Raw genomic sequence first — 23961 nt, 5'->3', positions numbered from 1 at the left:
CACTTGCTACTTCTTCCTCCTTCCTTAGGCAGGGCAGGACCTTCCAGCCTTTTTCTTACTTGGTTTTCTTCTCTGGCTTCACTTCATGATGGCGCCAGTGCCTGCAGGCTCTCTGGGGGCTGCGGTAGCTGTATCATCCCCAGCGGCCCACACCTGCCTTTGATTCCCAGTACCCTTTCTCCCTGCAGGCCCTTCAGCTACACCTTTTCCTTTCTCACCCACCCCTGTGTGGCCGAGTGCCTTGGGCTGCTGAGGTCGCCGGCGAGCATATCCTAGCAACTGACTTTTTGGGTTCCCAGGTCCCCACCTCACTAGAACCTTCAGGAGAACTTGTGGGACCCTCCTCTCCCTCCGACAAAAGCAAACCTGCATCGTACTCGGACAGTATCCAGCCCTGGGCCTGACCTGCAGGGTGCATAGGACACACACAGGCCCCCATCTTGAGGGTGTGCGGGGCCCTACAGGTTGCACGTCCACCTCTTCAGCCATGTGCCTGCTCCAGGGCCCTCCTTGGAAGCGCCTGGCCCCTCTCTCCACCCTCCAGCCTCCAGCACTGCGTCAGCTTTTTCTCTCAGTACTTCTTCTCTCATGTCAAGTTACCTGGCACCCGAGGGCCCATATTTCAATGCTGGGACACCCCCACTGAGGGGGCACAAAAGGCAAAAGGGACTTATACGAAGTCACCTGCTGGGCAGGGACCTGGGTCTACACCCATCCATGTGTTTGCTGAGGACCCAGCCTTCCTCCTGGGGGCCTCTCCTGACACTGCCCAGCATGGAAGGCTATGAGTACTTGGTCTGCTTCCCTGCTCAGCCCTCTAGGTTTCCTTTCCATTGATTTTTTTCTTTCTTTGGTTAAAGTTGAGGTATGAATTTATGTAAAGTAAAATGCACAGATCTTGACCATGCAGTTCAGAGTTTGGACAAATAATAAATACCAACAAGCAAGTCAAGATATAGAACATTTCAAATGACCAAGTAATGATTGTTTTGTGTGTAGTAGCTTTGTTTTTATAAATGGAACTCATGCTAAAATGTTCATGGAAGTTCAAAGAAAAGAGTAAAAGTTTGTTGAAACCCCAGCACCCAGAGATGGCTCCAAGGCTAATGGTTTGACAGGTGTCATTACAGTGCTCAGTGCAGCAGGGCACACACACACACCCCTTCCTGAATATGTGGCACCACTTGTACAGGGAGATGGGCAGCAGAGGAGTTGGGATTGACAGCTCTGAGTCAACCTGGCTTCCAGGCCCAGCAACACCGTTTTTCTAACCACGAGGCATTGGGCAGGTAGCTTTTCTTTGATCCTCAGTTTCCTCATCTGTGAACAGTGTAATGATAGGACCTGTCTTTTGGGGGTTGAGGAGGACAGTCAGTGAGGCCCACCGGTGCCGTCTTGAACGGTGCTCAGAGTGGTGCTTCCAGGTGGTGGCCATTGCTTTGATAGTCGCCTTCCATCTTAAGGGTGTAACATAAGGTGTCTGAGTCCTGAATGAAGTGCCTAGAGGTTATTTCAAGCCACAGCTATGATGGACACTCTTGCCCACACTGGTCTTCCTGGAGCCTGGATCACCCGTCAGGGTTTCCAGGACTCTGCTCCGCTTGTCTCTGCCCCTGCCCAAGCTTTCTGACCTGTCCTCGGGAAGGCCCAGTCTCTGATGGGATCGGGTGGACATTTTCCCTGGTGGTGGGTGCTTCTCCAAAACCTGGGACAGTTGTATCCTCCTAGCCATCCCTAACTCCTAAGAGATGCTCTTGACCTTGCTTCCAGGAGCTGGACATGTCCCCCGGGGACCCCAAGTGGCTGGATGTGATTGAGCGTGACCTGCACCGGCAGTTCCCTTTCCACGAGATGTTTGTGTCCCGGGGGGGCCACGGGTGAGCAGGCTGGGCCTTGTGGGCTGGAGGTGGCTCTTCACCCTTTCCCTCAGAGGGAGAGAAGAGGTAAAATGAGTTTGAGGGTATCTTGGGGTCCCAGGAGTTGGAGGCCCCAAACTACACTGTTAGTTTCCCCTCTTTGGTTTGAGTCTGATGGGTCCTCTTAGTTTCTCCTCTTACGTCTGGGGCAACTTCATCATTTACTCCCCAGAGTGCTAGGGCTTGCCTGGCCTGGCCTTCTTCTGGAAACAGGTTTTGGTGGGGAGAAAGAAGGATAGAGAGAGTTGGGTGGGCAGAGGGTATGTAGGAGAGGAGAGATATGGCAGGCCAGGCCCTGGGACCAAGACAGACACCTGGAACAAAGCTGGCCTGGCTAAGAGGCCACAGCTGCTGAGTGAGGGGCCCACACTTCCAACCCAGACACATCCTTACCCTGTATCTGGCATCTTGCCCTGGCCCTGACCCCTGCTTTCTTTTTGAGCCGCTGCCCTCACCTGTCAAATGGGGGAGGTGAGAGTCGATGTGCTACAGTGGGAGACTGACCCCTTGGTGACCATAATCAGGTCACATCCCTCTCCAGGGAAGTGCAATTCTGAGACAGGTCTGATCTGGTGGGGCACAGGTGAGGGTAGTGGGTGGCAGAGTCACACCTGTCATTCCTGCCCCGCTTGGCCTCTCCACAGCCAGCAGGACCTATTCCGTGTGCTGAAGGCCTACACACTGTACCGACCTGAGGAGGGCTACTGCCAGGCCCAGGCGCCCATTGCCGCCGTCCTGCTCATGCACATGCCTGCTGAGGTACCACCAGGCTTCGGGCGGGCGAGCGGTGGGCGGGCAGGGAACAGCCAGCAGCAAGGCCTCACGTCTCTTTTGCCCACAGCAAGCCTTCTGGTGCCTGGTGCAGATCTGTGAGAAGTACCTGCCCGGCTACTACAGTGAGAAACTGGTGAGTACTTGCTGGGCCTGGGCCCTGGCCTCAGACCCACCCCAGCCTGGACGCCCTTTGTCTAGGCCTTAACTCTTTAAGCCATTCCTGTCCCCGCTTAAGTCCTTCCCAGCCTTCTGTTGCTTTCAGGCTGAAGTCCCAAGGCCTGCCAGGGTCAGGGCTCCCAGGCTCCAGCCTCATCAGTCCCACACTCCCTCCGTCGCTGCCTCCAGCCGCAAGGCTGTTGGGCAGGATCGCTGTTCCTCCAGTGCACCGAGTTCCTCCCTGCCTTGGCCTTGTCATAGGCTTAAACCTCTGCCCCTTTCCTTCCACTTCTAACTCTACTTTTCCCTCAGCTTTCAGCCCTCCGGAGCTGTCCTTGACTCTGACAGGTGGCACCTCTGGCACACGCTCCCCCAGTGTTCCTGTTCCTGCCCCTGCCATGTTCTGGTCACTTAGCCCCCTCCCTCTCCCCTCCCTCTGGTCTCATTGCTTCTGTAATTCATGTCTGTCTGGTCCTCTGCACGACATGCCCCATGAGGGAGACTTAGATGTGTCCGGTTTGCTCACTGTTGTAACCCAGCACCCAGCATGAGCTTGACACCCTCCAACATTAGCCGCCTGAGGAACGAATGGATGCCTGCCTGGAGCTGGGGCCGGGCGTAGTTCCCGTCCTGGCTGCTGTGGGCCCATGGTCATGGCCCTGTGGCTTCACTGTCCCCCCAGGAGGCCATCCAGCTGGATGGGGAGATCCTCTTCTCGCTGCTACAGAAGGTGTCTCCCGTGGCCCACAAGCACCTCAGCCAGCAGAAGATCGACCCGCTGCTCTACATGACAGAGTGGTTCATGTGTGCCTTCTCGCGCACCTTGCCCTGGAGCTCCGTGCTGCGTGTCTGGGACATGTTTTTCTGCGAAGGTACCAGGCTGGGCTCGGGGGAGCACCCTTGCCCCCAGCCCAGCCCACAGGAGGCCTCTATTTCCAGAGAAACTCTCTAAAGGCCCCCTTGCACTCACTGCCCGCTTCCCCCATGCAGGAGTCAAGATCATCTTCCGGGTGGGGTTGGTGTTGCTGAAGCACGCACTGGGCTCCCCCGAGAAGCTCAAAGCCTGCCAAGGCCAGTACGAGACCATCGAGCGGTTGCGGAGCCTCAGCCCCAAGATCATGCAGGAGGCCTTCCTGGTCCAGGAGGTACAGCCCAGCCCACACCTTCCCCTCACCACCGGGAGGGAGGGGGAGACTTCAGGGCCCTTTGGCAGGGGGCCTGGTAGCCCTCTACCCCTGAGGCCTTGTGCTCAGCAGCCCAGAACAGTGTGGACAGACCTCATCCTTCTGTCTGAACAAGAAGAGGGGGAACAGAGAGGCCTAGGTTTGAGGGAATGAAAGTAGGTGCAACCCACCACCCTCCTCCTCCCTGGCCCTACAACCATGGCCTTGGCTTTCTTTTCTTTTCTTTTTTTTGTGGACCATTTTTAAAGTCTTTATTGAATTTGTTACAATATTGCTTCTGTTTTATGTTTTGGTTTTTTGGCCCTGAGGCATGTGGGATCTAGCTTCCCAACCAGGGATCGAGCCCTCACCCCCTGCACTGGAAGACAAAGTCTTAACCACTGACCACCACCGAAGTCCCAGCCTTTTTTTCTTTCCTTTGTGGATTTTTGTCTCTCTGGGGCTGTAATGAGGTGACACATATTTAGGCAAGTGGACTCATGAGCTTTCTCCTCTGAGGCAGTGGGTCTCAAGTGCCTGGCTCACCTGGCACTCACTTCTGGGACTTGTGACCATCACAGGGTCCAGACCCCCCGCCCTTCCTGTGGTCAGCCTTTAGTGACCAGGGCTGGGGGAGCTGAGGGAGAGAAGGGGCCCAGGCTGGGAGGCAGAAAGGGAAGGTTCTTCATGGTGCCCACCCACCTGTCACTGCCCCCACAGGTGGTAGAGTTGCCAGTGACAGAGCGTCAGATAGAGCGTGAGCACCTCATCCAGCTGCGGCGCTGGCAGGAGACCCGGGGTGAGCTGCAATGCCACTCTCCACCCAGGCTGCACGGTGCCAAGGCCATCCTGGAGGCAGAGCCAGGCCCGTGGCCCACCTTGCAACCTTCACCGTCCATCCGCCTGCCCCTAGATGCCCCCCTCCCTGGTTCCAAAGGCAAGTACAAGCCACCCAAGCAGGTTCAGAAGGAGCAACGGAAGCAGGCAAAGGCGAGTGGGCAGCGGGACAAGCCCCCAACCCCAAGTCAAGCCAAGGTGGCAGCTGCTGCAGGAGATACATGTCCCCCACAGGATGTGCCCCCAAAGGACCTGGTCTACCAGGACCCCCAAGACTCAGCTCCCCAAGACTCAGCTCCCCAGGACTCAGCCTACCACTGCTCCCAGGAGAGCCTGACGTCCCAGGAGAGTGAGGACACCTACTTGTAACCCTGGCAGCTCAGGCCCCTGGGCTGGGGTCTCCACACACCTACACGGTTCACGGACTGACACTCCAGGGCCTGCCCACGCTCTGAGGGCCTGGCTGCCTGGCCCCTGGGCGGCAGAGAGTCTAGCTGGCCCAGCACAGATTCTGCCTGAGCCTCCTTATTTATTTTCTCCAGAGTGGAGCTCTGGCCGGCCCAGCTGGGGCAGGCAGAAGTGAGGGCTGATGGGTGGGACCTCACTCAGCCCCCTCCTCCTGCGGGGATGCTCCCCAGGGCTAGGGCACTGACGTGAGGGGAAAGGGAGGGGAAAAGGGTGGGGTGCTCTTTGTGTAAAATAGAAACATGGTTTTGTACAGAAATAAACACGCTTGTATAGAGAGCTGCTGTGCAGCTAGGGACTGGGAAGGGGGTGCCAACCCTGGTGCTCAGCATCTCTTCTGCACACCCTCCAGAGCCCCCCATCCTGGTCACAGCCCAGCACTAGAACCTCTCTGAGAAGTACCTTTGCCAGAGGAGATGCCAGGTCTAGGGCCAGCCCCTATTCCTGGCCCCTGTATCCCCTTACTCCATCCCCTCTGCCCCATGGCCACCATCTGCCATGGATGAGGGTCACCAGTGCTGGGGCAAAGCAGGGCCTGTTCCCAGGCTTTGATGCCTACCCATCACAGAAGGGGAGGGGCTCCTTAAGGAGCCTTCCTCCTTTCAGGGTCTTCCTCCTCCAAGGGCTGGCCTGGATGCCACTTCGGACCCCAATAAGGTACTGACTGCTCATTCTGGGTCAGGTGCTGGTGCCAAGGGTGGGTGATCATGAATGCCCTCACATGCTCAGCCCAGGCCTCCATCAAAGTTAGAGGGGTGTGGGGCGAAATCTGGATCTGTGGTAAAAGGTCGCCTGCCATTTACTGAGCACTTAGCATATGCCTGGCTGCACTGGTTGTGTCACGTGTTTGATCAGGTAGGCTTTATTATTATCCCCATTTTACAGATGAGGAAACAGAGGAGCTGAGTGGGAAAGATGAAGCTGATCCAGATTTGTACCCAGAGCCCCTCAATACCTCTCCTGAAAAGGGTGATCGGACTCTGCCATCGAGGACCCATGCAGGCACTATGGTCACAACTGATGACCAGCAAGGGCGAGGACAGGGTGCCCCTGGGAGAGGCCCCCCTTCTGCTGAGGAAGCAGCTTTTCCAGTCAAACAATAGTGGCTGTTCCTGGCAGGCCACCAAGCTGGGCCAGGCCATGGGGGAGGGGGGAGAGAGAGGAGTAGAGCCTCCCTGGGAGCTTTTAGGCATTGCAGGGCCTGGGCCTGGAACATCTTGTTCTGGTACAGCTGGGGATACTGAGGCCTGAGGAGGTCAAGGGTCGCATGAACCTGTCATGGCAAGCCATCCACTTCCTACCTCCTACCCCTCACCCCTGTGGCTCCCTACCCCATCTGCACGTGCCATCAACGAGATGAGGGGCTCAGCCTTAGAGGACACTCCCCTCCCCCTGGCCCTCCAGGGGACTGGCCAGGATGTGGTGGCTTCAGTGTTCCACTGGGATCCACCATGCCGGAGAGTCCAGCGGGAAAGGTGCTGCCCCACTTCCATCCGCCTACAGTAGAGGCCCCCGAGCAGGCAGGAGGCCTGCTCAGGCCTGCTGGGTCCCAGTCAGACCTGAGGCTGCTTTAACCTGTTTGGTTCAAAGCCTTGCGTCTGAGGCCTGTGGATGCTCGGGCCAGACAAGGGCCCCTGGAGCGTGTTCCGTCCTGCTAGGAGCCAGCCTAGGTGTGCTGATGCCTGCTCAGCACTGGGGTCTTCGTAGACCTGAGGAGGCCTGAGCAGAGCCCATCCCTAATGTTGAAATGAGCCCAAGTTGGCACTAACAAGCCTCAGATCTGGGGTGTCTGCCAGTGCTGGGGGGGGCCTGCTTGGGCATGAAGCAAGTTTATATGTGCTCAGGCCACGTAAGTTCTGCTAATGACTGCAGGCTTAAGTCTCTGCTGAGAGCTGAGTACCCAGTGAGCCCCAGATGCATGGCCCTGTTCCCCCAAAGTTTGAGTTTTGGGCAAGTGTTAGGCCTGGCCACCTAACTTTTTCTGAAAGTTGGGTGAGAGGAACAGATGTGGGGGCCACCAAATCCAGGTTAGGTTTCACCTTGTCAGTCCACTGACAGGGCTCACAAAGCAGGGAGGGGTACGTATCAACACCAGTCCTGGACAGCGCTTGCTGGGGGACTTTTGTCTCCGCCACCCCCGCCAGCTCTGGTGGCCCTGCACCATGCTGAGCCATGAGAGGAAGGAGGGGGAAAGACACCAGGACACTCTTGGCTGAGAACCACAGGGTCGCCTGGGCTGCACAGTTGACCCCACCCCTCCGTGTTCCACGGATTTGGGGGCAGCGTTCTGTCCCAGCCCAGCCCCGGTTCGTCTTGTGGCCCTCCAAGGATCAGTGAAGTTAATCATAAGGCCCATATGCCGGCCCAAGGACAGAAATGACCCCAAGCTGGGCTCCGGACCCCAGCGCAGCAGGCGTCCAACGGAAAGGGCGGAGCCCGAAGAGGGGGCGAGGCACGGGCCAGGCCTAGAGGACTCGACGGGGGTGGGGTCAGAGGGTGATTCCCGAGCCACTGACGAGGGGGAGGAGGCAGCAGGGGCGGAGTTCGGCGGGCTGGGAGGAGAGGAGTGTGGCTCCGGCGTTAGAAGGAGGCGTGGCCACTCTGGATTGGCCGCCCGTCCCGCACGGCGTGGCCGTCAGGGAGTTGGCGTAGCTGGCGGCGTGGACTCGGCCGCCCACCGGCTCCTTTAAGCCCCCCGGCACCGCCCCCACCGACCCGCCCCCAGCACGGCCTGGGCCAGGTTGGCTGCGGGGTCGGCTCCGCGCGGGCCGCGATGGAGCTGCACATCCTAGAGCACCGGGTGCGGGTGCTGAGCCTCGCCCGCCCCGGTCTCTGGCTCTACACCCACCCGCTCATCAAGCTGCTCTTCCTGCCCCGCCGAAGCCGGTGCGCGCCCGGGTTCGGGGCACATATGGGGGTGGGCTCCACTGTCGCTTTGGGACGGGGTCGGGAGATTAGGACCGCCGCGGGGCCAGCGGCAGCAGGCGGGGAGAGCCCTCTCTGCCACCCTCCCTCCCCCCGCCCCCGGCCGCCATCCGGCCTGGGCCTACCCTCCCTGGGACCGCCGCCTATCCGGCCCCGTGAGGCCCCCTCCCAGGGCCGGTTAAGGCGCAAACAGCCTGGGATGGTCAATGCTTAACTCCTAGTGGTGTCAGGTGGGGGCATTCCTTCCTGGCGACTGCGGGGAGCTTTTTCCAGATGCCTCCCATCGGGTCAGAGGGGCTGGTCTTGGGGGCCCAAGGTCCGACGCCCCCGGGACTGTCGCTGCGGGTGAGCCTCTCCTCCCTCCCGGAACGGAGGGGCAGGGGGCTCCTGCGGAGGTCGGGGAGGCGGAAAGGAGTCCGCAATTCCGGAGATGGGGCACACACCCCACTGTCCTGGGGAGAAAACTGAGGCTTGAGGGGGCAGGGAGGCGCCCGGCGGGGGTCTACACCCCCTCCGCCCCACCCAGGCTGAAGATGCCCCCACCCCCCCAACCAGGTGCAAGTTCTTCAGCCTGACGGAGACCCCCGAGGATTACACGCTCATGGTGGACGAGGAGGGCTTCAAAGGTGGGGGCTGGGCTGGGGAGGGGGAGTAGGGGAAGGAGACTGCGCTTTTTGCGAGATTCTCACCGAATGCTAGGATCCAAGGTCGCAAGAGCTGGGGCCTTGAAGGAGGATGGATCTGGGTTCGAATCCATTTCCACTATTCACTGGCTGTGTGCCCTTGAGCAAGTCACTTCCCCTCTCTGAGCTGTTTGTTTCCTCTTGTGTAAAGTGGGTATAGTTATGGTTCTGATCTTATAGGGTCCCACGAGGGCTTTATAATGGGGCTGTGTGTGGAGGACACTTAGCGGCCGCAGGCCAGCGGCAGGGCCTCAGTTACAGTTCTGGGGCAAGAATCGGGTTCCTGTGGCTGTTTCACCACCACCCCCCTCTGCCTTTGGACTATTTCTCCTTGGACTTCTCTCCCTGGTGTGGGTCACCCCCTCCCGGACTGGTCTGGCGACTCCAGGAGTCTGAGGGTTGGGGAAGGAATGCAGGCAGTCAGCCCAGGGCAGGGTCCTGGCCGGCCTCCGAGCTGTGCTTGGGCAATTAGCAGCCCGCCTGGTTGTGGCCCCTTCTCTGGACTGGACGCCAGCCTGGTCCCTCCCTGTTCCCTGGAGCTGACATCTGCCTTCTACTCCTGCCAGCTTGACCCATCCTGACAGGCCTGGAGCCTCAGGCCAGCCAACTGGGGCTTGGTCCATCCCGCATAGCGCCACTTCAGGCCTTAGTTTCCCTATTTGTGCAGCAGAAAAGTCTGGGTCTGCTCAGAGGGAAGGTCATCCCCCAGCCAACGTGGTCTGCTGGCTCCCCCTGATGGTGCCATGTGGTATAAGGTATCTGTGAACCCACAGAGTACTGTCATCCCATTCTACAGAGGAGGAAACTAAGGCTCAGAGAAGTTAAATCATTTGCCCCAGGTCAGCAAAAAGTAAATGGTGAGGCTGGGATTGGAAACCAGCTCTGTCTGGATTTGGAGCTCCGATCTTAACTGGGAAGTTTCAATCCCTGACAGGCCAACACCTGAAGCACCTCTCAGTCCTTGCAGACATGCAGGTCTCAGGAGCAGAACTTGGGGGAGGAAGACAGCTCCAGTCTCCAGACCTGACCTGACCTTGGTAGAGCCCTCCAAGGCTCAGACAGGGAAACTGAGGGCAGGGTCCAGCCCTGTAGGCCCTGACTGGGCATGTGCCCCCTGCCCCACAGAGCTGCCCCCATCTGAGTTCCTGCAAGTGGCCGAGGCCACGTGGCTGGTGCTGAACGTGTCATCCCACAGTGGCGCAGCAGTGCAGGCTGCTGGGGTCACCAAGATCGCCCGCTCAGTAATTGCACCGCTGGCCGAGCACCACGTTTCGGTGCTGATGCTGTCCACCTACCAGACAGACTTTATCCTGGTGAGTTTCCTGCAGGTGCTGGTGCAGGGCAGGGTGGGCATGGGTGCCTGGGGACCCATGTTTTGTGCCATCTCCTGTGGCCCAGGTGCGGGAGCAGGACCTGTCCGTGGTGATCCACACGCTGGCCCAGGAGTTCGACATTTATCGAGAGGTGGGCGGGGAGCCTGTGCCCGTTGCCAGGGATGATTCCAGCAACGGCTTTCCCCGTGCCCAGCATGGTGAGGGCCGCCCTCTGACACCCAGGCCGCCCAGGGGCTCCTCTTCCCACTGGGGCCCTTCCCTTGTGCAGGTGGGTCTGTGGGCTTAGGGAGACCAGCTGACACTGACCCCCTCATAAGATAGGCAGATGGGGCCAGGAAAACTCAGGCAGGTTCCTGCATGTAGACCGTGACCCGGCACCCAGCCCAGGCCTCCTCTCTGGCTGGCCACCAGGGGGCGCTGCAGCCCACAGTCGCCCTTTCACCCGCCAACACCTTGTCCCTCCTGAGCAGGGCCCAGCCCCACGGTGCATCCCATCCAGAGCCCAGAGAACCGTTTCTGTGTCCTCACGCTGGACCCTGAGACGCTGCCAGCCATCGCCACCACCCTCATTGATGTCCTCTTCTATTCGCACAGGTGGGTCTTGTTTGCGTTTGTCTCTTTGTCCTCATACCTTGTTCCCCATGCTCTTTCCCACCACCTTCTGCCCATCCCTTGGTTCTGCGGGTTCTGTGCCCTGTTCTGTGTCTGGGGTTCCTGGCAGCCTGCGATGCACACGTGTCCTGCACTGAGGTTCAGGCAAGGTCCTGATGCCGCAGCTGGAGCCCTCCCCTCTGGTGTGGGCAGAGCCACCCCTGAGCTGTGCCCTGGCAGGCCCTCCGGCCCTGGGGTCTGTGTCTTTGGCACAAGCAGGGTTCGTCATCTTCCCCCATCCCCACCTACACCAGCTGGAGGTCAGGGCGCTTGGAAGGGGATAAAGTGGCCCAGGGACAGGAGGGTCTGCCCAGGGCCAGCTGTGCCAGTTCCTTCCCAGGTGTGGAGGCCGACGGGGAGGTGGAGTGGGCAGAGCACCTGAGCCTGTTCTCCTTCCCCAGTCCCCCTAAGGAGGCAGCCTCCGGTGGTCCTGGATCCAGCTCCATCACCTTCTTTGCTTTCTCCCTCATTGAGGGCTACATCTCCATTGTCATGGATGCTGAAACGCAGAAAAAGTATGTGACCCCTGACCCTAGGTGGGCCACAGGCCCTAAGTCAGCCCCAGGGAGGGAGGTAGGAGGTAGAGCATCAGACTCCGAGGTCACCAGGCTGACCTGCCCAGGGAGCTCATGGTGGGGCAAGGAGGGGACAGGGGTGCCCTGCCCACTGCCCACCTGCCTCCCCAGGTTCCCCAGTGACCTGCTGCTGACCAGCTCCTCAGGGGAGCTGTGGAGGATGGTGCGCATCGGCGGACAGCCCCTGGGCTTCGGTGAGGGCTGCACCTCGTGTGTCGGGGGCTTGGGAAGGGCCGGGGGTGGGGGTGAGGATCAGGGTGATCCACATGGACCTCTCCTCAACCCTCAGATGAGTGTGGGATCGTGGCCCAGATCGCAGGTCCCCTGGCTGCGGCCGACATCTCCGCCTACTACATCAGTACCTTCAACTTCGACCATGCCCTGGTGAGCGCTGCTGGCTGGGGCCAGGGCCCCTGGAGGGACGCTGAGGGGGTGGGGTGGCAGGAGGTGGTCCCAGCTGGGCCAGGAAGTTGGGCAGCCCTGACCCCTCCCTCTGTCCACCTGCCCGCAGGTGCCTGAGGATGGCATCGGCAGTGTCATCAAGGTCCTCCAGCATCGGCAGGAGGGTCTGGGCTCCTGAGGCCCCGAGGGGAACAGCAGCCTCCAGGCTCTCCCCTTGTCCTCAAGCTTCCAGAGACTTCTCAAAGCTATTTCCTCAAGCTCTGGGATGTTCCTGTCGGGGGACTCCTCCTTCCGCTCTGTGTATGTAAGCTGCGTGCAGACACTGGCTCTCATGTGGACACGCGTGTCTGCCCAACGCAGGGGAACACGGTGCTCAGGGCTTCCTCCAGGAAGCCCTCAACCCATCACTCCCTGCGGGGCCTCGGCATTTGCACATTCCCTGCCTGAGGCCCGAGCCTTCCCCCTCTCAGCGCCCTGGGTGGGCTGGCTGCTCCCCAGAAGGCCTGATCTGCCTTCTGCCTCTGGCTCTGTTGCCTTCCCTGGCCACGTGAGTTCTGACAGTGCCTTCCCTTCCTGGGGCCTCCAAAAAATGTATTTTTACATCTCTCTATCTCTCTTCTTTTTTAATCAACTTGTTAATAAAGAGCTTGTAGTGAGCGGGCCGGGCTGTGGTCCTTGGGGTTGTCCGAGCCTTGGCCATGCCTGCCCCGCAGCTCCTCAGGGCCCCTCTGCCTGAGGTCCTGGACTCTCCCCGCGCAGCTGGCTCCAGGCCGGGCTCGCCTCACCTCCCTCAGTTCTCACCTCAAGAGCAGATGAGCTATTGTTCTCCAGACAAAAGACCTATGCGCTGGGAGGTGGAGTGACTTAGCCAGGGTCACGTGATTCCTGTCCAGGGCTGCCTGGCTCTGAGGTCCGGGCTTTCTCTTCATTCCTTGCTGCTTCTGAACAGCCCAGAAGGTTCAGAACAGGGAAGAGACTCCCAGACCCTCCTGCCTGGGGGTCCGCCAGCCTCCCTGCCACCTTAGGTGTGGCTGGCCTGTTGCAGAACCCCCTCAAGGAGGGGAGCCCTAAAGCACCTCTCCTTTAGGCTGCTGCCTGCTTTCTTTTGGACCACGCCTGAGTTCTGGCTGTCCCTCACGGGAGCAGTCAGTTCTTGCAACCAGGGCTCTCCTGGAACAGTGGTGGGAGGGGGCCAGGCAGAGTGTGCACCTGGGAGTCTGCACACTGGGCTTCCCCTGGCTGGGGGGACAGGACAGGGGCCTGGAGGCCACCTGGAGCCCCCTCTCCCCTCGATGGCTGCACGCTGGGGCCAGAGGCTCCGCACATCTGAGCCCGGGTTTCCTGTCACAGAGGGGCCACCTCCCTGCTCTGTGAGCTGGGATTCCGCTGTGGCCCGATGGGGCCCCACAGATGTGCTGGGGAGGTTATCGGGTGCCCTCAGCCCAGACGCGCCCGCGCTCAGGAAGGGAAGAAGGGTGTGACTTCAGCGTACTCAGAGGTCGTGGTGGCTCCCCAGAAAAGCCAGAACGGGGCCAGACCTCTGGCAGTGCGCCCGCCCTGCCCCTGGGAACCTGGGGGCTGAAGATCAGAGGAGCAGGGAGCACAGCCCAGCCCGGTGAGTGGCGGTCGGGCGCCCTGGGCCAGCCCCTTCCCCTTGGCCTCCGTTTCCCCGAGTGCATTGAGACCTAGGAGGCAACTCCCTCAGGATCCTATACCTTTGGGCCCTGGGAAGGGGGCGTTTGTTTGTAGTTTGTCTTTGGGTTGGGGAGGGTCCTGCTTCTCTCCCTGGAGGGGCCACCCTGGGCCTTGGCTCAAGGGATGTCCTGGGCTGAGATGGGGGTTTTAGAACCAGAATTCTTGGGGCTGCCTGACCTGTAGCTAGAGAGCTCCTGGCCGCACGTCCAGCTCTGGGGGTCTGTCCATCTGTCTGTCAGCTTGTGAGTCACTGCCTGATTTGGGTGTTTCTGTCATCCCAGTTTTCCAAGTGTGTCAGGTCTCACCTGGTCCCCCAAACTGGGTCCTAACCTGGCAATGGTTCGATCTTGTGGCTGCCCGTGGGATTGGCCTGGGTGGGAGGCCACAGGCCCGCCCCGACGGGCTGGTACAACTCAGGCCCAGGCCTAGAGGCCAGCATGTCCACCTGCGTCTCTGCCACACGAGTGCAATTGTGTGTGGGGTTGTTAGCTCCCAGGGCATTAGGGTCCTTGGGGGTCACTGGGCCGGCTCTCAGCCTTCTTGGCAAGTTACAGATGGGGAGACCTGCTCGGGGAGTGCGGGAGACCGAGACCTCCCTGGGGCTGGGGCACAGGGCTTGGGGCACAGGGCTTGGGAAGTGCCTGGAGAACACAGCTTCTCTGGGAAGGGGATATGACCCTGTCCTTCTTGCACAGCTGATGCGCTGGGTGCTGTCCGACAGGTAGGTCTCGAGCTGTCCCAGGCCGGGGGGGGGGGGGGGACTCGCAGAACCACTTCCTTGTCCACCCAGGCCCCAGAGAGTTCTAGGGAAAAGGAAGTCGGTCTGGTCAGCCCAGGCCTCGGGTTGGGTCATTCATAACTGAGGTTGGGGGCGCTCGCTGGCTCACCTGGAGCCCCAGTCCACCTGTCTGCCTCAGCGCGGCCACTCCTGAGCGTGAGGCCGAGGACCGTGGAGCCTGAGTGCTTGTTCTCAGAAAGATGCAGCCCATGCCCGGGGAGGGCCCTGTCCGCAGTCCCTCAGCCCCACGTCCAGCATCTGCTGGGAGGATGTGAACCAGGGTGGGGGGCTGTTGGGTGGGTGGGCACGGGAGATGAGCAAACCTCAGGCGTGAAGAGTCCCGGGCTCATTTCTCCCCTTTCTGATCTCCATGCTCATACAGAAGAAGTGACCTCTTCAGCCCTCCTCGAAGGCATTTGAGCAGAAATTCAGGGTTTAAGGTTTTCATCCCCACCCCAGTTGGGTAGGGCCGTGAGGTCCCACGCTCACCAAGTTGCTCCAAAGTGGGGTTATTTTCTTGCGTAGAGGGGAGGATAAGGCCACGCCCTCTCCATGTTCTACCTGGTCCCACCGGGTGGGACTGGTCCAAGCAGGAGGAAGGAGGGGCAGCTGTCTGCAGCTGGCTGACTGTGAGCCCAGGGAAGCTGCTTCCCCATCTGTACGTGGAGGAGGGGAGCGTGTGTTCCATTAATTCATGTATTCAACACACGCTCTCATTATCCCCCTTTTACACGGGGGAAACGAAGCACTTCACAGAGGGGTGAAGTGACTTAACCAAGGTCACACAGCTGGGCATGGCAGAATCATTATTCAAAAAGAAGGTCAATAGTGCCCCTAGGGGCCTGGGGAGGTTCCCTGGGGGAAGGGATATTTTAGCTGAACCCTGAGGGACCGGGAGGATTTTGCAAGATCCCTCGCAATCCCAGCTGTCTGCCTGCGTTGGTGACTGGGTGTCTGCCGCCACCGGTGACAATGGGTGCATGGGCGGGCACGTGAGGCGTGGCCCTGCCTCCTCCCTGACCCTGGGCTGGGCTGGGTGAGCCCGTTGGGCAACAGGCGGGGTTTGTGTCTCACTTTCCCAGGCGGGCCCTGGTGCTGGGGTTCCCGAGCCAGGGGTATCTCAAATGGGGGTGCCCAGAGCTCCCTTCCCAGGGGGTTGGTCACGGTGCCACGTGGATGGGTGTGCTGCACCGGTGTGTGCACTCACAGTGTGCAGGCCTTCATGGGCATCTACAGGCAAGTCTGTTTTGTCCAGAAAGTGTGTGTATGTGTGTCTGTCTACACGTGTGTCTAAGTGTCCGTGTGTCGTTGTACTTATGGCTCCATGTCGGAGGCCTGGATGTCTATGCCTGTACATGCATCCAATTTCTTATAAACATCAGCTGTGTGCCTGGCTCCGTGTCTGCATGTGTCCCGTGTATGTGTGGCTGGTGTGTGCATCTATGCCTGTGTGTTAGCATTTGTGGCATGTATTTCTGTGTGTCTGTTTTTGTCTGTGGCTGGGGCAGTTTTTCTATGTCCACGTGTGCTTGCACATGTCTGCATCTTTTGTTTTCACATTCACACCTGTGCCCGTGTACACCCTCTTGTCCAGTTTCCTTCTGTGGACCCACATTCCCTCAGGGCCCCCTGCTCTCCCTCTCCCTGATACCAGAAGGCCCAGCTCCCTGCCGTCCCCTGGGGAGTGGTGGGCTGTGCTGCCCAGCTCCCCAAGCCCTACCTCTTCACCTCTGCCCTCCGCCACTGGCCGCCTCGGCCCCAGCCTCTCCCGTCTCCCTCTTCCCTCTCTGCCCACTTCTCTGTCCCTCTTCTTCTGTCTACAGCCCCAAGGGAGCCTAGCCCTGCTTTCTGTCCCCCTGTGCATACGCCCCTCAGCCTGAGCTCTCTGCAGTGACCCAGCCCCAGTGCCCTCTGCAGCTCAGCGCCCCCCACTTCCCAGGGCCCTGAGTCAGCCCACGGTTGTCCCCGCCTATGTGGCCACCCCAGACCTCCCGCTGGTCTCCCTGCCTGTGTCTCCCTCTCCTCTGGCTGCAGAAGCATATTTTCCCCAGCACTAGTGTGCTCCCTCCCTCCCCTGTCTCCAGCCTTCCGCAGGCCCCCTGCTCTGTCTTTGAGACCAGCCCCCACACCCCCACCCCACCCCACTCCTGGTCCCCCTCCCCCTCCAGTGTCTCACCTATACTTGCTCTCTCCTCAAACCAGGAGCCTCCGCTCCAGGCAGCTTCCAGGCCCTGTCCTGAGCTGGCATACCCTGGCCTTTTAAATTTAGGTGTGCCTTTTCTAAGTTGACAAACAAGAGCCCATGCACAGGGACTTCCCTGGTGGCGCAGTGGTTAAGAATCCGCCTGCCAGTGCAGGGGACACGCGTTCGAGCCCTGGTCCGGGAAGATCCCACATGCTGTGGAGCAACTAAGCCCGTGAGCCACAACTCCTGAGCCTGTGCTCTAGAGCCCGTGAGCCATAACTACTGAGCCCACGTGCCACAACTACTGAGCCCACGTGCCACAACTGCTGAAGCCCGTGTGCCTAGAGCCCGTGCTCTGCAACAAGAGAAGCCACTGCAACGAGAAGCCCGCGCACCGCAACGAAGAATAGCCCCCGCTTGCTGCAACTAGAGAAAAGCCCGCGCGCAGCAATGAAGACCCAACGCAGCCAAAAATAAATAAATAAATAAATACATTTATTAAAAAAAAAAAAAAAGGCATGCACAGGTGCTCACCGGGCAATAACACAGGAGGGGCTGTGGGAGACCCTCTGACTCTCTCCAGCCCCTTTGGAGTCGACTTCCTGCTTCCCAGCCTCTTGGTTTTCCTGGAGTTGTGTTCTTAATTCTGCCTTAAATTTTTATTTAATTGAAGTGAAATTCACATAATATAAAGTTGACCATTTAAAAGTGAATAGTGGGACTTCCCTGGTGGTCCAGTGGTTAAGACTCTGCGCTCCCACTGCAGGGAGCACAGGGTTCGATCCCTGGTTGGGGCATGATTGCGCAGCACGGCAAAAAAAAAAAAAGTGAATAGCTACCTCAGTGGCATTTAGTACATTCACAGTGTTGTGCAACCATCACCTCTTTCTAGTTCCCAACACATTTTCATCACCCCAGGAGGAAACCTTATACCCCTTAGCTGTCACTTCCCACTCCCCTCCCCCAACCCCCGGCAGTCATCAATCTGTCTTTATGGATTTCAGTATTCTGGACATTTCCTGTAAATGGAATCATCTAATATGTGACTTTTGGTGTCTAGCCTTTTCTCTCAGCATGATGTTTTTGAGGTGCATCCAGGTGGGAGCGTGTGTCAGTACTTCATTCTTTTTATGGCCGAATAATATCCCATTGTATGGACATAACCACTTTTTTTATCCGTTATCCGTTGATGGACATTTGGGTTGTTCCCACCTTTTGCCTGTTAAACTCTGCCTTCTTGACTGTGGGGATACCCGGCAGTTGTGTTTAATGCCACACTGTCCCCCTTCTCTTCCTTACACACTTGTCTGTGGACAGGGTGACCTGGCGCGAGCTGGTCACACCCCGTCACCCATTGAATGGCCACCAGCTGGCCCTTGGACAGAGCAAGATTTGATGGCCTTTTCTCCCCTTGGAGCTGCAGGAGGTTTCTTTTTTTCATATCAAGATAAATGCTCAGAGTTTCCTTAGCGTGTCCCCAAGAACAAGAGGAAGAAGAAAGCAAGTCCTCCCAGCACCTGTCCCAGGTCATTTCCTCCAGACCAGTAATCGGCATCCCTTCAAGTGAGTCCTGCCTCTGTGTCCCAATTTGTAGACAGCCCCATGGGGACCCTGGCCTGTTCCCCCATTTCTTCCAGCTGCATTCTCTGTTGAGCAAAGCTTCTGAGCTTTGGCTGCAGCTGGCACCCAGAGCAGGCTCAGCCCATCCTACTTCCTCCCTCCGTGCCCTCCACCCCTACTGCCCCCATCCTCATGCTTGTGAGGACTAAGGAATCCCCATGGCAAGTGCCGGGAAACCAGCTCAACTAGCAGAAACGGGACTCTCATCACGTCCTGTGTAGTTGGGACCTGCCGCGTGGTTGGCCCTGGCTTCGTGCAGGGACCAGGGGCTCAGGGAAGTCCCTTGGCCTTCCTGGCTGCACCAGCCACCCTCTTGCCCACTCAGCAGGACCCCACCCCCGCCTCGTGACGTCCCAGCGCAGAAACCCCAGCCACGCGAGGGAGGCGTGTCTCCTGGGTCTGCCGTTATTCCTGGGAAGGATTCTGATTCTGCTCAGGATGCAGATGCATTGCTAAACCCTGGGGTACCACGAAGACCAGGCTGGGTCAGACCCCTCCTGGGGCAAGAAAGGGGCAGCCTGGCAAATGGGTCTTCCAAGCCCCTCCACGTGCTGGATATTGGCCTGTGTGTTTATTCATCCTTCATGGTAACTTCACTCTCCTGTAAGTTAGCCTTGTCTTTCTTGCTGATTTATCCCCCGCACCTGGCCTGGTGCCCCACACACAGTGTTACTTATTAAATACAGGTTGAATGAGGGACTGTAGGATTGTCTCCTCCAGTGAAGACCGGCCCCTTTCTACGAGGCTGTCAGGTGCCGCTTATGTAGAATTTGTTCTGAAATGTATTCTTTAAAGGAAGCAGGAGAAATGCCTTAGCTTTTTCTTTTTCAGTTTGTTTCTCCAGGAAAGTGTTGAAATCTGCCATGGCTAAAGAATAGGTTTTGAATTCGCTTTAGAAAAATCATCATAAAAGAAAAAGCTAGTGTCTTTAAAATCGAGGCTTCCTGAAAAAAGAGATCACATGCTTTGGTGTATTGTGAGTGATGTGATTCTGATGTCCTTGGGGAGAGGGCATGGGAAAGGCTCCAAGAGGGCCTGTTCCCACCCCGCAGCGAGGTGGGGCTGCACTTGTAGAGGCCCGGCTACAGGTGTACTGGATGTGGGATGGGGCTGCGCCGGGGCCCTGCAGCCTGGGGCTTCTGCAGATGGCCACATCTGTACGGCCATGCATCCATCCATTCACTAACGATTTATTGAGCACCTACTACGTTCTGGGGCCTGTGCTGTGCTCTGGAGACAGGCGATGGGGAGCCACCACCAGAGTGCACACCCTCTTGGAATTTACAGTCTGGCTGGGGAGACAACTCCACAGTTGTAAGAGTTTACAATTCTGAAAAATGCTACAGAGAGGGGTACGTGGTACTCTGGGGTGGAGTCAGGGAGAGGAACCAGACTGGGGTGAAGGAAGGTCACTGGAAGAGGTGAAGCTTGGACTGAACCTTGTTGTCTGATGGCAGTTCAGTAGGTGGAGTGTTCAGGCAGTGGGTACAGCATGTGCAAAGGCCCTGGGGTGAGAGCTCAGCTCCTCCGTGGGGCTGAGGAAGGTCAGAGAAAGTGGCGGGCTAGAGAGCTGTTGGGTGAGGCTGGGGAGGTGGGCAGGGCCTGGGGGGCTGAGGTGATGACTTTGGCCTTATCCGAATGGCAACAGGAAACCAGGGAGTGTTTTGAGCAAGAGGATGGGACCAAGCTGTGTTGTACAAGCCCCTCCGGAGGGGCTGCAATGGCAGCAAAGTTGTTTTGTGGTGGCTTGGTTTTCTCCTCCCTCCTTGCCTTCCTCCCTCCCTGTTCGACTTCCAGCCACACGCGCCGTTCTCTAAACTGGTCCAGTGAGGTCCTATTTGCCCATCAGCTCATGCAGTTCTCTCAACGTGGAATTTGTAGCATTTCTTTTCTGCCTTTCCGCCAATGAAACCAACGTTGTCTTTGCAGACCTGCAGAAATACCGACCTCCGACCTCCGCCGCCAAGTCCTCCCCAGGCAGCCGCCCCCATGAGAGCCAACCTCCCCTCTCCCGGCTCTGGGAGCCGCTGGTTTTTGTTTCTGTTGAGCCTTTGCTCCCTCCCAGCTGTGTGACCTTCCGCCAAGTTCCCCACCTCTCAGGCCTGTTTCCCCACGTACTGGGCGGAGACCATGATTTCTCCCTCATTAGGAGGTTTTGAGGATTCAGGGATCTGGCCCATGTGAAAGGCCTGGAACTGGGCCCGGCACCCAGAAGAGCTGCAGAAATGGGCCCGAATGTCACCACTGGGCAGACAACATGTGCCTGGGGCATCAAAACATTTTTGGCAAGAATGTGATGTTTCGGGACTTCCATGGTGGCGCAGTGGTTAAGAATCTGCCTGCCAATGCAGGGGACATGGGTTCGATCCCTGGCCCGGGGAAGATCCCACATGCCGCGGAGCAACTAAGCCTGTGCGCCACAACTACTGAGCCTGAGATCTAGAGCCGGCGAGCCACAACTACTGAGCCTATGTGCCACAACTACTGAAGCCCTCACGCCTAGATCCTGTGCTCCGCAACAAGAGAAGCCACCGCAATGAGAAGCCTGTGCACCGCAACGAGAAGCCTGTGCACTGCAATGAAGAGTAGCCCCCTCTTGCTGCAACTAGAGAAAGTCCGTGCACAGCAACAAAGACCCAACACAGCCAAAAATAAATTTATTTAAAAACAAAAAGAATGTGATGTTTCAATATAGGCGTTGTATGTTGTCATCATGAGAAAAGTCAGAACTCCACTGGACTTCCTGATCCAGTTTAATGATTAGGTTTGCTTTTCTTTACAGAGCCATCTCAGTGTTTAGAGCTGCCATGGGACCCCTGGGGCTTTTATAGGGTTGTGGGTTCTCTGTGGTCATCTCGCCTGTCTCCGAATCTCACAGAGGGGACCCTGGGCTCAGAGAGGGTGGCCTGGGGGTGGGGACCGTCTGCACCCTCAGCTTCTGGTTATCCCACCTCAGAGTAGACGAATCAGCCCCAACCCGCCTTCCTCTCGGCCTAGGGGTTCGCTGTGGCAGGGCCTGGTCTGGGGGCCGATAGCTGGCGTGAGGCTCCTGCACAGTAGCCAGTTGTCCCTCACCTCTGCCTTTCCCTGAATAGGTGTTCAGGCCCCTGGAAGGGGGATCAGTCAGTTACCCAACTGGGCGGAGCCACTGGGTGCAGGGGAGGGCATGGAGTCCCATCCCCATGGACACACCAGGTCCCAGAAGAACTGTGGCAGGTCTCGAGTCAAATGACCCCCCAGCTGACGGTGACCTCACTGACCTCATGGGGGCCCTGGAAGATCCTTGCTCACCCAGTGTTTATGTAACGCGTGTTTCCCAACCGCCCTCAAAGTCACCCTGTGACACAAGCAAATGCGCACCTTCATCTGCCCCAGTGGCAGGAGGGATAAGTGGTCATCGGATACTTGCTATGGGCCGGGCACTGGCGTGCATTCTTCACTGAATTACACTGACCGTCCAGTAAGGCAGCATTTGCTCCTGCATTTTTAAAATCGAGATACAATTCACATACCATCAAATGCTTTTAAAGTGTATAATTCAGTGGTTTTCAGTATATTTACAAGACTGTGCAGTCATCTAGTTCAAAAACATTTTCATCCCCCCAAAAGAAACCCCGTACCCATAAGCTATTACCCCTGGTCCCCAGATCCCCCACTCCCTGGCAACCACTAATCTACTCTCTGTCTCTATGGATTCACCTATTCTGGACATTGCCTATAAACGGAATCTTATGTGGCCTTTCGTCAATTTTTTTTTTTTTTGGCCGCGCTGTACGGCATATGGGATCTTAGTTCCCCGACCAGGGATCAAACCCACACCCCTTGCAGTAGAAGCGTGGAGTCTTAACCACTGGATTGCTAGGGAAGTCTCTGTGTGGCCTTTTGTGACTGACTTCTGTCACTGAGCATAATGATTTTGAGGTTCATCCACATTGTAGCATGCATCAGTACCTCATTCCTATTTGTGGTTGAATAATATTCTATTGTATGGATAGACCACATTTTAAAATCCATTTTCTGTTGATGGGCAGTTGGGTTGCTTCTACATTCAGGCTTTTGTGAATAAATGCTGCTGTGAACAATTGTGCACAAGTTTTTGTGTGATTATATGATTTCAGTTCTCTTGGGTGTATACTCAGGAGTGGAATTGTTTGTTGTATGACATTTCTATGTTCACCATTTGAGGAAGAGACATATTTTTTCCAAAGTGGCTGCACCCTTTTCCATTCCCACCAGCAGTGCACAAGGGATCCGACTTCTCCACGTTCTCTCCAACACTTCCTATTGTCTGTCTCTGATTATAGCTGCCCTGGTCGGGGTGAAGTGGCATCTCATAGTTTTGATGTGCATTTTCCGGATTCCTAATGATATTGATCATCTTTTCATGTACTTCTTGGCCATTTGTGTCTGGTTTGGAGAAATGTCTATTCAAATCACTTGCCCATTTAAAACCCGGGTTGTTCTGTCTCTTTAGTACTAAGTTGTGGCAGTTCAGTCTACAGAGGGGAAACTGAGGCTCAGAAAGGGGGTGTGACTGGGCCAGGAACACTGGGCCCACAAGCAGATGGAGACCAGAACCTGGGTTGGTCTCTGCCCCCCACCCCGCCGGCCTCTGCATCCAGCCCAGTGACCTCCTGCTCCAGTGCTGACCTGCCCCTCAGGCCATGCCAAATCCTGTCCTTGCGTTTAAAGATGGAGGGCTCCCCAGCCGGAGGGTGGGCTGGAAAGGCAAGGAAGCAGCAGTTCTGAGGAACCCTCTCTTCCCCTCCGAATCACGCGGACCTGCCTGACGTGGCCTGGGAAGAGGGGACAGCCCGGGCCCTGTGGTCGGGGAGCCTATTTATACCGGCAGGGCCGTGTTGCAAGCCCTTCCTGCTGGCGAGAGGGACGTCACCGGGCGCTGACCTCACCAGAAACGCTGACGCATCTTCCCCTCACGCTTTGCTCGGATGGGGAGCAGGGCCTCCTCACCTTGGGGCCTCACCTTGGGGCCACTCCCCGTCCTCCTGAACATCACGGCCCCTCCCACCCAGCTCCGGGTTCCCCCTGCCAGTGTCCCCACTCCCTGCTGCCCTCCAACCATGCCCTCTTCTTGCAAGCTTTTAGGGGCTGAATTGTGTCCCTCAAGTTCGTGTGTTGAGGTCACAACCCCCAGCACCACAGAATGTGACTGTCTTTGGAGACAGAGCCTTGAAAGAGGTAATTGAGGTCAAATGAGGCTATTGGGTGGGCCCTCCTCCAGCGTGACTGGTGTCATTATAAGGAGAGGAGATCAGGACAGACATACACAGAGGGGTGACCATGGGAAGAGATCATGAAAAGGCGGCTGTCTACAAGCCAAGGAGAGAGGCCTTAGGATGAAAGCAACCCCGCCAGCACCTTGATCTCAGACTTCTAGCTCCAGGACTGTGAGAAAATACCTTTCTGTCATTTAAGCCCCCAAGTCTGTGGCATTTGGTTATGGCAGCCCAAGCAAACTAATATATAAGTTTAAAGCCTCATGCTCAGAGCAAGGTCTTTCAGATGTGACAGCCCTAGTTTGAATGCCCCCCTCCTCTTAAAGGTTTCTACAAAGGGCAACTGAAGGAGGGGCGACCTCAACGTCTCTAGGTCTTGGAGGCCTCTTTAAACCGAGGAGATCTTACGGCTTCTGGACTGAGGGGTGAAAGCACCGGGCTGTCCCACGAGTGTGGAGGCCGGTCAGCAAGGAGCCCCTGAGAGGGGCATGAAGCTCTCCAGCCAGCCCTGGCTCTCCTGCCTGGAGCCCGGCCCTGAGTTTCTCCGAGCTTCCGTTTCCTCGTT

The 23961-nt window shown here is 57.7% G+C and overlaps 2 protein-coding genes across 3 annotated transcripts in view; both read left to right on the top strand.

The window, feature by feature from the left end:
- The window catches only part of TBC1D10A (TBC1 domain family member 10A), a 31166-nt gene extending 24618 nt beyond the window's left edge, over positions 1–6548 (top strand). Inside the window, exons 4-10 of one of the 2 annotated variants that reach the window (XM_082418433.1) lie at positions 1771–1877; positions 2561–2675; positions 2758–2823; positions 3529–3718; positions 3837–3991; positions 4730–4946; positions 6197–6548. In XM_082418433.1, coding sequence (XP_082274559.1) covers positions 1771–1877; positions 2561–2675; positions 2758–2823; positions 3529–3718; positions 3837–3991; positions 4730–4946; positions 6197–6414 — 1068 coding nt within the window. In that variant the 3' untranslated portion in view covers positions 6415–6548. Of the gene's footprint in view, positions 1–1770; positions 1878–2560; positions 2676–2757; positions 2824–3528; positions 3719–3836; positions 3992–4729; positions 5591–6196 lie in introns of those variants that run through there. The other variant, XM_082418432.1, reaches the window with a different exon arrangement.
- A 1322-nt stretch (positions 6549–7870) lies between these two features.
- On the top strand, positions 7871–12538 carry CASTOR1 (cytosolic arginine sensor for mTORC1 subunit 1). The gene is made up of 9 exons (XM_082418440.1): positions 7871–8197; positions 8792–8862; positions 10045–10232; positions 10318–10450; positions 10724–10847; positions 11306–11419; positions 11591–11673; positions 11769–11863; positions 11991–12538. Exons 1-9 carry the CDS (start codon positions 8085–8087, stop codon positions 12057–12059), a joined length of 990 nt encoding a protein of 329 aa, XP_082274566.1. The 5' UTR covers positions 7871–8084; the 3' UTR covers positions 12060–12538.
- Positions 12539–23961: the final 11423 nt, after the last annotated feature.

This window comes from Balaenoptera physalus (assembly GCF_965194825.1).
Source record: "Balaenoptera physalus genome assembly, chromosome: 12".
NCBI classification, from domain to species: domain Eukaryota; kingdom Metazoa; phylum Chordata; class Mammalia; order Artiodactyla; family Balaenopteridae; genus Balaenoptera; species Balaenoptera physalus.
Note: the sequence above shows the minus strand (reverse complement) of the source record. Positions and strands in the feature narration are given on the sequence as shown.

Coding starts and splice junctions, on each gene's coding strand:
- CASTOR1 (XM_082418440.1), top strand. CDS start 8,085: ATGGAGCTGCACATCCTAGAGCACCGGGTGCGGGTGCTGAGCCTCGCC. Junction 8,198..8,791: donor TTCCTGCCCCGCCGAAGCCG/GTGCGCGCCCGG, acceptor CCCCCCAACCAG/GTGCAAGTTCTTCAGCCTGA. Junction 10,233..10,317: donor ACCAGACAGACTTTATCCTG/GTGAGTTTCCTG, acceptor CCTGTGGCCCAG/GTGCGGGAGCAGGACCTGTC.